The 17,641-nt window shown below is 38.1% G+C and overlaps 2 protein-coding genes across 4 annotated transcripts in view; one reads left to right on the forward strand and one right to left on the reverse strand.

Moving 5' to 3' along the window:
- The first annotated feature begins 3,763 nt into the window (after nt 1-3,763).
- LOC120724543 (mitotic spindle assembly checkpoint protein MAD2A-like) lies at nt 3,764-9,766 on the forward strand. Its single transcript, XM_040016774.1, has 5 exons — nt 3,764-3,942; nt 4,406-4,552; nt 6,088-6,208; nt 9,060-9,163; nt 9,237-9,766. Exons 1-5 carry the CDS (start codon nt 3,879-3,881, stop codon nt 9,407-9,409), a joined length of 609 nt encoding a protein of 202 aa, XP_039872708.1. The 5' UTR covers nt 3,764-3,878; the 3' UTR covers nt 9,410-9,766.
- Nucleotides 9,767-10,032: 266 nt separating this feature from the next.
- pde5ab (phosphodiesterase 5A, cGMP-specific, b) overlaps nt 10,033-17,641 on the reverse strand; it is a 113,707-nt gene continuing 106,098 nt past the window's right edge. For all 3 annotated transcript variants that reach the window (XM_040016777.1, XM_040016775.1, XM_040016776.1), the window contains exons 19-22: nt 17,464-17,527; nt 14,044-14,118; nt 13,126-13,209; nt 10,033-13,011 (exon numbers count right to left, since the gene is read on the reverse strand). In XM_040016777.1, coding sequence (XP_039872711.1) covers nt 12,892-13,011; nt 13,126-13,209; nt 14,044-14,118; nt 17,464-17,527 — 343 coding nt within the window. In that variant the 3' untranslated portion in view covers nt 10,033-12,891. The remainder of the gene's footprint in view (nt 13,012-13,125; nt 13,210-14,043; nt 14,119-17,463; nt 17,528-17,641) is intronic.

The following is a 17,641-nucleotide window of genomic DNA, read 5'->3' on the forward strand; positions in this document are numbered from 1 at the left end:
CCCGGAAGAATATGGCGCAGAGGAATGCGCAACAAATTGGCGCTTTCTAGAGTACGTTTGCTGATAGTGACGCCATGTGATTCAGCTAATAACACAAGGATTTCATCATTTGTGAAGCCACGTTGAAAATACTCAGCTATTTGTACATTCATGACTGGCTCTAATACTGGTAGCTTAGCTGTAGCATTTGTAGCCAAGGACTTCAGCTTCCGGGTAACAAGGGAATGACATCATTCACGTAGATTACTGACTGACAATGCAACTCAAATTTTTAAGTTACTTTTCTCAAAATTATGAGTTAGTAAGTCAAAATTTCGATGGCTACTTTTTTTTGTGTGGCGGAAACAGGCTTCCATAGGGCCGCACCGGTGCGACCTAGAATTCTTTTTAGTTGCACCGTTGAGAAATTAGGACCAAATTGGACCAAATTGGTTGCACTCTAGAGCCCTGTGTAACATACAAAAACGTTTCTTATTCTTACTGTTGCTATTGGTTTATAGAGATTTCTTACTGTCTTACTCTTTAAAACAATCTAATACATTTCTTAATGTTCATTGTCCAGGATGTAGTCTGTAGTCTGTTTGAAAGACACTTAGCTATGATAATATGTCATGACCCTGTGCCTTCTCGGCTGACTCTGTATGGCTACAAGTGTTTCTGTTGTGTTGCGTCTCTCTCTCTCTCCTCCCGCACACTGCGCTCTACCGGGGCATAGTCATGACGACTCCAGCCCCTGGCTCAGACACCTGCAAGCAATTGTCTCATCACCACGCTCACTTCTTAAGGCGGCTGCCGAGAATGCTTCTTCGCTGGATTATTGTGTAACACTCGTCAGTGTCATTGCAAGTCTGAGCTTTTCCACGAGTTTCTTTCGTGCTGCAACTTACCTGTTCTTCCTCCCCGTGCCAGATTTCTCGTCAGCCTGAGGACCGCTGTTTGGTGAGCTAAAGCCGGAGTCCGAGCTAACCTGAGCATCAGTGAAGGATTGTGTATATAGCCCTGTGTGTCCCTGCCCGTGCCTGTGTTCCCCGGAGACCCTCTTCCCGTACCCCCTCACCTGTATATATCTGCACCTGGTGTCTGTGTGTAAATAAATTGTGACACTTTAGAGACAGTCTGCCTCTAAGTCTCTCCTGAGCCTGACATAATATCAACTTTACACCGGAGTGACACCATTTGTTAGATGTCCGTGTAGCTTCTCAGTCATCCAGGTCATGGTAAGGAGCTTGGAAAAAAAAGCAACAGGACTTCTTTAAATTTCTTGCAGATGTTTCAGACGTGTCGTAAGCCACTCCCACAGTGGTTTCAAAACACACACACCCGCCCTCTCACATCATCTATAATTGACTGAGACAGGACTCTTCCAGACACTAAACCAAGGCACAATGTACATTTCAATTCCTTTAATTTTAAATATGTTTATATTGTCTATCCTGTAAAATAGTCAGATATCTATTCATATTAATTGTACAGAATTCACCTGCTTGCTGCTACTACTGCACATTCACCCAGTGTATATACTATATGTGTGTGTATATATATATATATATATATATATAATGTTCTTCCTCTACACCCCCCCCAATTTTTGCACATGTTGAGGAGCGTGTCAGGCTACATTTCACTGTGTGTTATACTTGTATAACTATGCATGTGACAAATAATAAAGAACCTTGAAGAACCTTCACCCACAACCTCTGGTGATAATGACCCACACTTTTTTTTCACACCTTGGCTCATGTTATGAAGCACATGATTAATAGTGGGTCAACAACCCCTCATCAGCAGTGCACTCAAATACACTAATAGTATTTTAGTGTGATTTAAAATGGGGTAGCACAGTTACCTGCAAGAAGGTCCTGAGTTCAATTCCACTATCAAGCCAGGGTCTTTCTGTGTGGAGTTTGCATGTTCTCCCCATGTTTGTGTGGGTTCTCTCCGGGTACTCCGGCTCCCTCCCACCGTCCAAAGACATGCAGTTAGAGGGGATAGGTCAATTGAAAAATCTAAATTGCCCATAAGTGTGAATCCATGAGTGAATGTGAGTACGGATGGTTGTTTGTCTCTGTGTGGTAGCCCTGCGACAGACTGGCAGCCTGTCCAGGGTGTACCCTGCCTCTTGCCCTAAGATAGCTGGGATAGGCTCCAGTGCCCCCCGCAACCCTGAAAAGGATAAGCTGAAGCAAATGGATGAATTTAAAATGGTCTAAAATAATTTTTAGACCATTTCACTCATTGGATTTATTTCATTTTTCTGACAAATAATATTGTGATGAAACAAAATGTTCTGATGAACAGAAAATACTGTCATTTGCATTACATTTAAAAGATTTTGTAAGGTTTTTTGGAGTAGTTATAAAATGCTAAATTGTCTGATCGCATCTAACGAAATGGCTAACAGGCTTTGATCAAAGTTGGTGTTCTTGCCAGATTCTTCAGTTCTGTAGGGACTTAAGGGTTAAGGACACTGAGATCTTCTCAAGCCAGCTTCAGTATGTTCTTAGTCTGCCTAAGGATCTCTTCTCAGTTGGTTGTTCCCAAAACACTTTACCTAGGAGGTATTTTGGGAACTTCATTCTGATCAGAATGAGGAACGTAGTCATTCTGATCAGGTGCCCAAACCACCTCAAATGGCTCAACTGTAGAAAAGCAGCAGCTCAACTTGTTTGTTTAGCATATGTGCAAATGTCCAAAACAGTCAGGACCCATCCCCCAACCTGAAGATGCAGGAAGCAATGTCTTATTCACTGGAGAGAACCCTAACATATAGGCACCTAACTGCTGGCATATGAGCATACACTTTTCTGCATTTATCTTCCATTAAAACGAACTCTAGTTGTGGGCTGTACTTCACAAAAAGATTAGTTTCAGAACCTAATATCTCCACTGAGGTGAGGCCAGACATGTGTATTTCCTATCTTGCAACCTGTGGTGTAAGTTCCAGCTGTTTCTCCTCCTCCTACAACCAGTCCACCCCCTCCCTTAGCAAAATAGCGCCTGACTCCTACAGGTGGTGGGCCCACTAGAAAGATGGGCCCATGTGGATAATTCAGTCGGAGCCTGGCTGGTCCTCACGAGTTACCACAGTTCATTTTAAAAGATGTGTAAATAAAAATACTTTCTGACAGTTTGATGTGTGGTGTTCATATCCTGTGTCAGTCTGGGGACCTTGTTAATGACACCAGCTGCAGCTGGAAAGAAGCCATTTTTCATGAATCACAAGTTTCCCAAAGAAGGTTCGAAGCTTTTCATTAATTTTGGAAGAAGTTTGTCAAATCTCATCTGCCCACTTAGTGGTCCTGGAGGCGTGCAGGTCCCGCATGGCTTTCCTCCTGAAAGAAAAAGACAATTACTGACTGAGAAAAAAACAACTATGATAAAATAATAATAATAATAAAAAAAATAGCACATAGACAAACAGCAAAAAGAGAAGTACAGAGCCAACAAGACTTAAAAGCTAGCATTAACTGAAGTTGTCTTTCTTTTGTTTTGCAATTTCCTGTTTTGCAGAGTGACTTTTCCCAAGTCTGCATACAATGGTTGTTTGGACCCCTTTAGGATTAACAAAACGTGGTATCTACAATATTAACTTTTTAATTCAGTCATTTGTGCAGTGACACATTACATTAATATTCAGTCAATTACAAGGTAGAAAGGTCTTTAATTATTCTACACTGCTCTCTAGTGTAGAAAAATTGTAAGCGTAACCTAAAACGTCATCAAAATCGCGCCGCAATCTCACACGCATGCGCAATAGTGTGGAAGCTGACAAAATTCAAACTGGGTGGCGGGTAGTTGAAGTCGGAAGGCGTAGAAGAAGAAGAAAATAAAGAGTACAATCTATTTACTGTTGAGAGCTAGACCAAAGCGTTAAGAAAATGACAAGCACGTTGAAGGGAATTACTCTCAAAGGAAGCGCGGAGTTAGTAGCCGAGTTCTTTTGTAAGTATTTCTCTTATTTCGTCTTTTAGTCGCTCGTTTTCGACACGCATGCATGTAACGCTAATATGCTATTGGGCCTACATAGTGCCCGATAACATATTAGCATCAACGCAGCATGTATGCACTCACATGGCAAGCATAGCTCCAGTTGATGAAAAATAAAGTGTTTAAGCCTGATGTATCCTGTAAGCGTCAATTCACAACTTCAAACCGAATAATTTGTCTTGTTGTCTTGCCCTTGTATTGAGAATCGTGAACGTACACCATACATCGTTTCTATTCTACCGAGCTAATATATTCATTGATTCCCAGTTAGTTTTCTCTCGTGTTATTCCCTTTCTTGTGTAGTTGTTTTTGTACTCTTCTGTGCCTTTCAAGTCTGAATCATATAAGCCTCTAAAGTTTACGAATACTGGAATTCCGGCGTATTTGAAGCCTTTGATTTCCCCATTGTCATTCACAGCTTTCGGCATCAACAGCATCTTGTACCAACGGGGCATCTATCCTCCAGAGACATTCACCAGAGTTACCCACTATGACCTGAGTCTCCTACTAACTACCGACCCCAAGCTGAAGAGCTATCTGACTAACGTGGTGTCTCAACTTAAAGGTATCTCAATAGTGGGCTTCCCCACTCGTGACACAACTAAGGAGAAAGTGGAATAACTGTGGAACTGAGTGAGCTAACCAACTGCGGTCTGAAGGCACTCCAGTTGTAGTTTTGGGCTTCGAGTTCTGTAGCTATATCTACAAGGCTGCTGGCTTACGGCAAGAAATCTTACTCACGGTTATTTTGGTCACTATGGAGATGCTGTTTTTCTTCGTTTTACATATTTACTCTTAGACCTTGAAAAAAATGTGGACATATTGTACTTAAGAAAACAAACAAAACTTCAGTCTACTTTACTTTAAGTGGATTTCCTTGAACAGCAGATAGAAAAGAAAAAACGTAATTGGTGAGAACTGAGCTCACAGCTTGGTGGGGAGTGACTTTGGATGTTTATGGAGAAGACAAAGTAAAGGCAAAAACCGTAGTGAAGTACAAAATAAGATGATGTTTGTGAACAATGAATGATTTTGTCAATTTATTTTGCTAATTCGGTGATCTTCTTTACTCAATAAATAGTAACTTGTTAGTTGCGATTGCTGAGTAGGGCCACGTGGTGGTGCAATTCCCCCTCCCCTTTTTGTTGCGTTGAATTAGATCAGAGTCAGAATCGGAAAGACTTTATTTATCCCCAAGGGGCAATTAACGTACAGCAGAGCAGCATGATGTTGAAGATGAACTCAGATGCCTATGAGACTCATGCCTGAGATTTTAATTGGTATGACCTGGCATCTTATGATCAATGTTAAGTAACATACAAAGCAGCACACGTGAGTTTCCATTCCCATGTTACACAAATTTGTGTTAAGCTACTCTTAGGCTCTTGTCAGGTGAACTACGAGCTATTTCTGGTTAAAAACGCTAGATTTTTAATTTTTGATTTACCAAATTTTTGATTTTGCCATAAATACCATAAGTATGTGAATGAGGAAGGAGATCGGTGCACCCTTTTCTGTCCAAGGTGATGCCATTGTAATATTTTATTTTATTTTTTTCCTAAATCCAATGCAATGCAACTGTTGATGGCTGCCTCCTCAGGTTTCTTCCTGTTAAAAAGAAGTTTTATTTTATTCCCATCAATGCCTAGTGCTTGCTGTTCTGGGATCATCTGATTGTTTTTCTTTTTAAGCCTGTGGGGTCTTTACTTTAAAGTATAAAGTCTCTTGAAGCAACTGTTGTGATTTTTAGTGCAATGTAAATAAAACTAAATGGAGTAAATATCTCTGGGTTGTCAGTTCAAGTTTAATGTAATTCGTACCAGAATATTCATATTTTTGGGTGCATATGTCAAATCACTCAAGCTCTCAGTTGTGTAATGCTAAGAGTAGTGAAATTACAGAATACAAATCAATCATCATTTTTCTCACAGAAATTGTGATCTCTTGGATACTATATCCAAGAGATCACAATTTTGTATCCACAACTATTGTGGATACAAAATTCTGTACATGTTTGTATTATGTTTTTAGGGTGTTTAACTACCTCTCACTTTGCATAACAAACTTTAATAAGTGTTGTTTGCTCTTTTGGTGTTGCAGAGTGGCTGTTTGAGTGCACTGTGCAAAAGCTGGTGTTGGTGATCACGTGTCTGGAAACCAACGAGGTGCTCGAGAGATGGCAGTTTGACATTGAGTGTGACAAGTCGGCTAAAGAGAGCAGGTCAGGACCTCTATTACCTTGTTTGTTTGTTTTGTTTTAAAGGCTCCATGCTAATGGTCATTAATTTGCTGTCTCCTAATTCCAACACCTGGCATGTTGCACTTGTACTTCCCCCACCGTCAGTTTGAGTGGAGTGATATATTATATAAATTGTTTTGAGCTTCAGGTAGCTTCAGGACAATCATCAGAGCCGAACAGGTGATGGAGAAACAGGTTTACCTTTTAGGTGACATGAATGAGTTGAAGGGAAGTTATAAGGGAAGGAAGAAATACACAGATACATCTGTAGATTCGAGACAGAATTCACAGTGTGTTTTTGGGACTTTCAGGTGTTTGGACCAATGTTTTATTTTCTGATCAAACCAGAAAGCTTTAATGAGCAGCTAGACTTGTTAATGCCAGTTAATGCAACGTCAAAGCAGATGGAATCCATATATGTGTGTGTTCATGGAGCTGCATTTTCACCTGCTGGACATCACTACCTGACAAGTTTAACTGTCTTCAAAACATTGCAGAGGCCTTATTGACAGTATTTGGTTCTACATATCTGTGTGAGCAGATTTCCTCTCACATGAAGAGAGTCCTCAGGTAGCCGTCTGAATGCTGGATGCTCGGAGCCCTGTGTCTCTGAGTGGGAGACCAGAGATCAGAGTGTATTAACAAACATACCATATTGGCTCAGTTTATTTTTCTTATCATTGTTGCGAGGAGACCATAAATAGCATTTGTATTTTCTGTTGTACAGTTCATTTGCTGTTATGGATAAAAAAGTGTCTTTTTATTTTTTTTGTTTCAAAATAGCTGAAAGCTATTCGCTGATAGCTGCGAACTATAAAGTGGTTCTATATAGTGTGTAACTGTTAATATAGAGCGTTATTCAATTTCTTGCTAATACAATCATATGGCACACTGACTTCTGAGGACATTTTAGATGCACTCATCATCAGAAAGGTTGCCTACCCCTGCTCTAAGGCATCTGGACAGATCTGTTTACTTACACTTATTGACAGGAGTTGAATGGTGCAGACTTTGGGTTGGTTGGCTGATTTGTCAACACAGATCTGAATTTGTATGTTTGCAGTGGATTAGTTTTTTTGTTTTTGTTTTTTGCAATAAAATGACATGAAATTTGTACTTTAGAGGAGTCTTTACAACAGATTATGTAATTTGGTTAAATGAGCATCTGTCATTACACTAGGGCTGAACGATTATGGAAAATAATCTAATTGCGATTTTTTTTTGCCCCAATATTGCGATTGCGATGCGATATGCGATTATTTTTTTAAGGTCTTTGTCTTCTGTATTATTAGACAAAGACAAGCAATACATCATATAGTATGGCCAATACTATATTACATTAATTTTAAACTGTTCTTTCCTGGAAGACAGACCTCTGTTATGATGACATGAGGTGATGCATGAATTGATGACTGACATTTTTATTTAACTTCTTCAATCACAACAGTATATTTGAACATACACAATAGTTTATTTTTAGCTTACAAACATCTGAGCATAAAGTGCTGACAAGGAACCCTGGTGTAAACATTAAAATGAAAGTCAGTACAATGTGCAGATTGCAGAAATATACATAAAAAAAAAATCAGTGGCTTTACCACACTCAGTTTTTCGACATCTGTGAACTACTAGACAGTCATTCAATTAAAAAAATAATATTAAATAAATAAAACTAATAAATAAAAAATACACACATCTTACTGATCTCTGCAGTCAGTAACATTACACATAAAGTGCAAACATAATAGCAATTGTATAAACACACACACAAACACGCCTTTAAAATTTAAAGGCGTGAAATTGGACGGTCTAGCCTTCTGATTAGCTAATCAGAAGGCTAGTTCTGATTAGCTAATCAGAAGGCTAGTTCTGATTAGCGTCACCGCTGTCTCGGTGGAGTTTAATAAACTCGGCCGTCTGCTTCTTGCTATCTAAAATATAACCAGACACTGGTGTAAATTCTCGACTGTCTCATACTTCTGTTTAATAAGTTTTCTGTTTGACGTTTAGTCAGCTGTGTGAAAACCAAGGAGGAACCCACCCGGGGGATTAATAAAGTTTTATTTTATCTAATCTAATAACTTTAATCTCAGCCAAACCGATTTACTCACGAACAAACAAAACACTGAAAAAAAGCCCAACAATAACATTTTTAGGTTGTCTAAGTGACTTATATATTACGTTTAACCCGAGCAGCGAAACTCCGCGGTGATCTGAAAATGATGTGCCGGGAGTTGTGCCGTTCTCGGCCGCATCAGTAACCCTCGAGCTCCCGGCTAGCTGTCGAGCTGGTGGGTAGCAGACGCCTCTGAAAACGTCGGAGCACTTTTGCAAATATGGGATATCTTGATAAACCGAGCAGATATTTGATGTTTACACAACTACTTTCTCGCCTGAAAATATGTTAAAAGTTTATTTTGTGACCCAGAAAGATTAGTATGAGTAATTTTAAAACTTAGTAGCGGCCGCCATTGCTGGAAACTGGAGTTTGGCTGGGCCGCGCTATGAATTCTGGGACACACCCGACCCATCCTTCAAATTCGGGAAAAAGGAGGACGCATTTGTCGGCTGCATTTGGAGCAGTCTACGAATTTGGACAGCCTTCGGCGCGTCGCTGTGACGTAATCGGTCTACAAATGCGGCCTCAGGAGGATGCAGCCCATGAATTTGGACATGTCCAGAGTATAATCGCAGCCTTTGCGGTTAGAAAATTGCACTTGATCATGTCGCGATATTATCGCAAATGCGATATATCGTTCAGCCCTACATTACACTCAGCTATTGTTTGACTAATAAATAATGCATGTTAACTGAGTTCTCATGTGTCACCCAGTGCACCCAGAGAGAAGTCCATTAAGACAATTCAGCATGAGATCCGCTCAGTTATCAGACAGATAACAGCCACTGTTACTTTCTTGCCCCTGCTGGAGACGCCATGTGAGTAATGAGACTTTTGACATTTGAGCCTTTGATGTGGTGGTTGGGTAATAATTTCAACTCCTCCCCTCAGGTGCTTTTGACCTCTTGGTTTATACAGACAAGGACCTGGTGGTTCCAGATAAATGGGAAGAATCAGGGCCGCAGACCATTGACCAGCCAGAGGAGGTGCGTTTGCATTCCTTCACCACTTCGATCCACAAGGTGAACAGCATGGTGGCGTACAAGAAGACTGAGTCAGCTTAAACTTCTAAACCACATGAGCTGTTACAGCACCGACCACTGATTCTCATAGAAACCAGTAGATCTAACACTGCCGTGTCTTTGTTCACTGCCTGTGCGTGACTGGACAACGAGGACCTGTTTTCCTTTGTTGAGCTTCACTGTGTCTTATTTGTCAATATGATGAGGACATGAAGGAAATGTGTTCTTTCTACATTGATGTAAATATTTCTGCCACGTGGCATTTGTCTGTAGAAAACAACTGTCTTTTCTTTAGTCTTTTGCTTTCTTTCATTCTTTCAGTCTGTTTTAGAAGATAGTGGTATATATGTTGAACTTTTATAAAATGACATAAATAAATGCATTTAGCTTTTTCCCAAATAAGTGATTCTGTGCTTTTCTTTTGTTCAGGAGGTGCCAAGGTTTTTCATCGTGTTATTTATTTTGGAGCATTATATAAAAGATATCACATGGTTTTTGGAGCCTTGAGACGATGCAGTCTTGGGGTGCATTTCAATAGTATAAGCTGATCTTTTCATCAAGGTCAAGAAAGAGAAGTTAGTTTGGAATGCACTCTTTTAGTAACGTGTTTTAATAACTGGAAAGCACACTGACATCCATCCATTCATTCATTGCTTGTTTAGTACATTTGAGAAATTATAGACAGCACACAGGAGACATAGTAAATAAGTATTATTTAATGGGACATACTATTCACTTTGCTCACAGTGTTGAAAGGTGTCGACAGTTACAGATGTGTAACACCATCATAGTACCGTATCAGCATATTACATTTTGCAAAAGAAAACCCACAATTCTCTTACCTAAAAAAATCCATCCATCTGTCGTGTAATGCCCTCTCATATACATGCAAAAGAAAAAACTGACAACCAATCAGTGAGGGGTTTTTTTTTTTTTTCTCCAGAGAGCACAGAGGCTAAGCTACAGGCACAAGTAAAATAGTCCTGGAGACTTATTCAATGTACAAATGACAACCACGGACACAAGTTAACTTTCTGAGCATGTACATCTACAAAAGTGCTTGAGTTTAAATGAATCTGCCATGTCCATTAGTAAGCTGTTCGTTAAATGCACCTATGTGGCTTCCAGACCTCTGTGACTCCTCATCAACAGTTTATTGGCTGGACAATTAACTGTTTTACCAGTTCTGCTGATTCAGCAGTTTCATTTACCAAAACATTTCAGAACTTTTTCTTTTCTGCATAAAAAAAAAAAAAAAGTTCTGAAGGGTAACAGTAGCATCCTTCAAAACTAGATATTAAACATTCTAGGTGTAGAGAAAAATGTCATAGTAATGTTGCATTTTCTATTTATTCCTAGTGTGGACATGCTGAAATCACTTTTATTGAGGAGTAATTGTTCCTTCTTGCAGGATCAGCAAAAACCTGCATTTCACAAGGTCCAAAGGTACCAGATTGTTCTTTTAAATGTGTTGGTGATGACACCTCGCCTCTGACTACAGACTGAAAACCTCTGCCTCTAAAGGGTGGACAGCAGTGAACCCAAACACATCAAAACGCTGAAACACTTAATATCTTTATCTAATGAAAAAGTTGCTCCTGGATACATTCTGGGTTACACACTGAAATTTTCTGCCAAATTCTGTTGTTTAGTCAGTCTTTGTAGTGCAAGAGAAACTGCTCTAAATGTTAAAGAATCCTTTTTTCCCCCTTGTAGCAAATATCTTGTTTGAACAGATTTTTACATTTACCCATCAGAGAATCAGGTTTACAGAAATAGAAATCATACACCGTCACAATGTATCAGAGCTAGATGCCACCCTCGGTGAGTAAATCATACTTTATATTCTGTAGATATTACTCCGTCGTTCAGTTTGTAAAATTGGTATGCATAAACAGCATTACTGGACATGGATAAATAAAAATAAGTGGTTCTGTAAAACTGAATTGTCTACTTTATCGCAACAAGGCAGTGGCAACATCTAGATCCATTTTCCTTTGAAATCACAGATCTAATCTTTGGCTCTTCCTACAGCTGGAAAAATAGAAAATCTAAATTCCAAATAACACAATACAGTACATTTCCAAATGTCATCAGAAGAAGCAGTTGTTCCTAAGAAAGGGCCTATAAAAAAAAGACGGGATTTTTATTCCACATATGAAAACATTTTCTAGATAATTGTGTGCTTTGACAAAAGAATGACCTTACAATATAGACTCTAATAAATATATAAAACAAAAATAAATATGCAATAGTTAAGACAGTGAATAAAATGTACGAAAGACTCAAACCCACGTCGTGTGTGTGTGTGCCGTGAAGACTTATAACAAGTCTATAAGATTATTGTGACACTAGTATACTACTAAGTATATAGTAGTTGCATTGTTTTCATCCCACTAGAATGGTGCTAATGGTGCTAAAGCTCCATGAACACTGGAAGCGACATACTGAATACAGACCATTCAAAGTGAATCACATCCCACAACTTCAAGTGATTACAGATGAAATAACCACAGGCAAATTCTTTGACTGTTCAGGCAGAGTAGAAAAGTGCTAAATAAGAATCAGTCCGTTTACCATTTCCTATTTGCTAAGGGAAGATTTTTTTTTTTAACCGAAGCAACTACCAATAGGAATAAAGAATACATATGAACTGGAAGTAAATATGTAGAGCTTCCAGTGTATACAGCTTAACCATTCAGTGTTCCCTAAAGTTCACTACCTGTCACAGATAGTGTAGGTGAGACCATCAATATGAAAGCCACTCTATGCAAAAATAACAATGTCTATGGTAATAAATATAGCTTAGTGCTGACTTTGTTATTATCTCTGGTGAGTGAGAAAAAATGGTGGTGACAGGATAAAATGACCATGACCTCAGAAACCATGCTTTCTTGTTATGGACACATTTCATTCCTTTCTGTTCATGGTAGGGCTTAGCTGTAAAACTAGCATACAACTTTTTAACGAATGTTTGATAGTGGGGGTGGAAAGGTACAACTTTGATGTTATTTCATAGTTTATCTGTTGTGAAAAGTACTCACAAGAATTACTGATACTCCGGGAGACAGGAAAAGTGCTGACAAGTCTAGGCAGATTACCAACAAGTCAACTGACTGACTTGTAGATGTTTTTACAGTTGTTTTTCTCTCTTACTTTATTTTTTAACTTGTACTCATTGGCATGGCTATGCATGATCGTTTGTAATTTTCCTATATCTGAGCAAACGCTTTGCCGGGTGAGTAAACTCCAGATTACAACAAGGAAAAGAAAGACAAACTGTGAAACCTGACTGCGGCACCTCAACCGTAATAGATTAAGTCTTAAAGTATTAAGACTGCTCAAGGCAGGTGACCTCTTCTATTATCAGACCATAGCTAGTGTTTTATTTCATGATAGGAAAATTACTTTTCTACCTCACTGTCAGTCCACACAATACGCTATTAGATAATTTTAATGAGAATAGGTTGAAAATGTAGAACTCTGGAAATCTGAGTTGGATGAAAACCAAACTGGGGTTTGGATCACACCAAGCCGTTGACAAGCCCCTTCTCACACTCCTCGGCTAAACACTTCCACTGCTGCCGGTTTTTCTGACATCCTTCCAACAACGGGGAGCAATACTCCGATAAGCCAGCCAAGGTCTGTGACAGTGATAAAGACAATTCAGCATGGGAAATCAGAGGCAGAACTGAATGCAGGAAGAATTGCTATTCATCAGCTACGCTGGTCAGCAAAAATAGCAAGGGCTGAATTACCTCATACAACTGAATGCAAATGGCATCAATGAAGGACACCTGCATGCTTGGTATCTTATCCCTTTTCTCACGATTCATCAGGTCCTGTGAAAGGATTGAAAAAATGAGATGTAAACTTTATATAAGTTAACTGTTTATCCCCAAAACAGACAAATCTATGAGAAAATGTATGTATGTATGTATGTATGTATGTATGTATGTGTATATATATATATATATATATATATATATGTGTACACATACACATACATACATATATATATTGCTATATATAGCTATCTCTCACTCTCTCTATATCTATATATAGATAGATATAGAGAGAATATATATAGAGCGAGGGAGAGAGAGATTACCACAAAATATGACAATTAGTTAAATTTATAATGTGTGTCCAACATCATTTTACAAACAAAATAACTGAGACAAGAAAAGACACAGGTATTTATAGTCATGTAAAAAAGAAATTTGTCACATAAATGCACCGTCTGTGAAGAATGAGTACCCTCCCACTGCTTCAATAGGAATTAAAAAGGTAATTAAAAGAGTGAGTAGAGGCCAGGTGCTGCTAATCAAATGCAATTGATTAACTAATCATGACTGTAAATGCAAATGTTTCTTTATATATTGTGTCAAATAACAATAACAGTGATCCCTGGGCACTTCATACTGTAGGACAAAGATCTTCCAATACAGACTGCATAAAGTCCTAAGAAAACATTCTTTTCACATGGCTGTAACATCAGCACAGTTCTTGAAAATGTGTTGTGATACTTCATGATTTGAAAGGGAATATATTTAAATGCAGTAGGATGAAATACCAGAGGATTCAGAACAGATTCCCGGGCACTCGATGGCAAATGTTGCACTGTTGAGAAGGATTTATCCAATATCATTCAAATGAACCCTGAAATTACTTACAATTGGTTCAATGTTCAGCTCTTGCCTCTCCTTATCCCCCTGCTCGAAAAACTCAGTGGCCACCAGCTCTGCTATCTGCATCAGAAACCAAATGCAGAAACATTGAAACATTTTATGAGCTTTTAGTTCTTAAAAGGCAAATTTTATAACACTAAATGTAAAACCAAAGATAGAAGCAAAGTAAGCTTTTACGATGGGGTGGCTGTAGCTCAGGAGTTAGAGCAGGGCATCTACTAATTGGAACGTTGGTGATTGGATCCCTAGCTGCTCTAGTCTGTGAGCCAAAGTATCCTTAGGCAAAATAGCGAATGCAAAGCTGCTCTCTGATATGTTCATTGGAGTGTAAATGTGTATGAATTAAATAGAAAGTAAAGAAAAAGTGCTTGTGTGAAGGGATGAATGACCGTTTTGAATACTCAGAGTACAAAAATGCAATATAAATGGTAAATGGCCTGTATTTATATAGCGCTTATATATTATATGTGTATATATATATATATATATATATATATATATATATATATACACACAGGTCTATAAGAATCAATCCATTTATAATTTGCTCTGAAAGCATCAATTTTAAATCCTCATTTATTGTTGGACAGAAGACTAAGTTGGGTGAATTGTATACTATGCAAGTCATAGTGTCATTGCAACCTTGGAAACTTTGTGGCATAATTGTGGCAGTTTGAGTAATAAGAAAGAGGTCTCCTACATGGAAATAACAAAATGCTTATACTGCTGCTGGAGGCAGCATCGTTAGAACATTAATCTTGAGGAAATGACTGGGAATGACCCAGACAGACTGACAGCCTGTGTGACAGCTGGAAGGAAGAAGGAAAATGAAACAAGTGAATAGCAATAGCAAGAGCTCTCCCAAAAGCCCCACACAAAGTTAGTGTTCTCAAGTTTTTAACAAAGAGATAAAGAAGATCAATCAACATCACTCTGTGTGAACGTGTTGCTGAAGCCGTCTTCAGCTCTTGATTGAGTCGGTGGTGCTGCAAGGAACGTAAGTACTATGATGCAGTTGTTAATTGTTGAGACCAAGAAGCTTTGCCTTTACTTCCTCCATGATCTATGAAAATATTTTAGCAGTGCTTATGGAGGTTACTTTCACAAACTCATATCATTTCTTTAACCCTTTCATGCATGAATCATAACAACCTCAATCAGGATTATACTTTATTGTTAAAGTATTTTTGTTTAGGCATGAAAAAAAGATTTTTGAAATACATTTTTTTAAACAGGTACTTTTTAAATAGTTTTTTACTTGTCCACTTAGGTGAACAACATCACTTTTGGAGTGTGTGGCAGAGTATGGAGTGACACATCAGTGTCCAATGTAGTGGTTTATGTGCAAATATACCATCAACACTGACACTTATTTAAGGTCTTCAAAATCAAAAGTGGAAACCAACCAGAATGTAAAAAAAATGGCATGATATTAAAGAATGCTATATTTGTAAATCGTGGTGACTTTACTGCATTTTTTAAATACAACTTTTTCGTTATGATATTTTATGTTGTTAAGTCTCAGTGATAACCTTAAATGATTATAATGACTTTACCTGACTGAAAAAAGTATGACTGGAAGTTTCAGATTTAGAGCTAGTCTAAAAAACAAAAACAATATGGCAGATCAGCCTAAATGCTAGGAAAACACCATTAGAATCAGTCCAGAATCCAAAACCATTGGGTGACGTCACAGTGAATATGTTAATCTTTATATAAAGTCTATGGATGGAGGCTGTGAAAGTAAAACAGACCAGGGAAGGAGGGGTATGGGTTTAGCGCAATCTGTTAATGAGGAGCAGGTGATTTGCCAGAGTGTGTGTAAGCCAGGGAACGTATGTACTTGTTTGCTGCCCTGAATGTTTTTTTTTAGAGTTGTCATCTGAGGACAGGGCCCAGCTGTTTTTATTAACAAGCTCTCATTTATCAGCACTCTCATACACACACACAGAATGTTTATCTGTGTAACAATTCCTCTGGGCCTGAGTTTCCTAACAAGGCACAGACTAATGAAGGTCACTGGGGGACAGCAGGCACACTACAGCATTGAATATAGTGCACGCTCACGTGCGTGTGTGTGTGTAGTAGGTCAGTGATTAAGAAAAAAAGAGAAAACAAGGAGGAGCTCTGAAAGGTAATTAGAGTAAGAAATTGTAGGATCAGATATGAATAACAAAGAATACATTTTAAGGCACGTTGCACCTCAGGTCACAGTCAGCAGGGCTCTATTCCAGGAAGCTTGTTATATAATATAATATAATATAATATAATATAATATAATTTTTTTTTTTTATGGTGTCTGCTGTTATCATTTACCCAACTTGAATTTTAATAAGATGAAGCTGGAATTCTGTTTCTTTATGTTTGATTTGTTAAATTTAATGATTCAATTGAGACAAAATGCAGGTGACAGAAACTGAAGATAAAACCTGAAGATCCACCCTCGAATCAGCTTTTATGAGTCTGATTATTTTCTTGTTCCAATAATTAATCAGTAAAAATGTAAGAAATGTGTTCCTTCCATCCTTTGACAGAATTGTACTTACTGAATGAAAGTGCTCCATGAGATTTAGAGAAAAACTCTGCTTTAATGTTGCCCAGTTTAACCATTTATACTGATATAAAGCTTTCAGCTTCCAGGCCTGGATTTCTACATTTAAGATAAAACTTGAAACTTTTCTTTTTGATAAAGCTCATAGTTAAGTATGGATCAGGTGACCCTGAATCCTCAGTTAGTTACACTTCAATAGGTCTAGGCTGCTGGGAGTTTCTCGTGATGTACTTCCTGTTTCTTCTTTACTCACCTTTTTAGATTTCATTTCATTTAATCATTAGTTATTATTAATCTAATGAATGAATCAGGATGTCACACAGCCAGCTCAGAAGGGGAGGAGTCAGAGACAAAAACTTGTGCTGGCAAAATTTAGTTCAGACTCTGTTACCCCAGTAACTGACACAGAGTTGAAGTTAACTCTCTTTCCCTGAGTTTCTCTCATCTTCTGCAAAGCAGAAGTGTTAACTGTCTTGATACTAAGGAACTTAATTATTTTTGTATCATCAATTTAACTAAGATTTTAAATTACATTATACAAATTAACTAGCAGTTATAATCTATTTTTTAAAATTTGGTTTGTTTGCTTCATTTTGAGTCTTTGATACGTTTTTATATTTTTTTAAATACATTTTAATATTTTACTCATTGCCATTTTCCCTTTATATGTAAAGTGAGTACAGTTTCAGCTGTTTTTTTTATATTTCATAGAAACACTATGTAACTATAGAAAACAGAAATGAGGGGATGTGTGTGTATACCACAGTAAAAACATAAATACACAGAAAAGCAGCGTACCAACATACAGACAGGTAAAGGTTGCGGGGTTTTCTGTTTGTTTGTTTGTTTTTTACCCTTTTTTGTACTGGCCAGGGCTTAGTGATGGCAGAGATGTCACATGCAGTCATCAGCATTGACCTGAAGGGGGTGACAAAGTTACAGACTTTAAATTTCCACAGACACACTAGTTTCTCATAGCAGGAGAAACTCTGGACTTGTTACCATGGTATTGCCAGGTTTGAATATAAGGTT

This window comes from Simochromis diagramma, unplaced genomic scaffold (assembly GCF_900408965.1).
Source record: "Simochromis diagramma unplaced genomic scaffold, fSimDia1.1 OVJJ01000695.1, whole genome shotgun sequence".
Classification (NCBI taxonomy): domain Eukaryota; kingdom Metazoa; phylum Chordata; class Actinopteri; order Cichliformes; family Cichlidae; genus Simochromis; species Simochromis diagramma.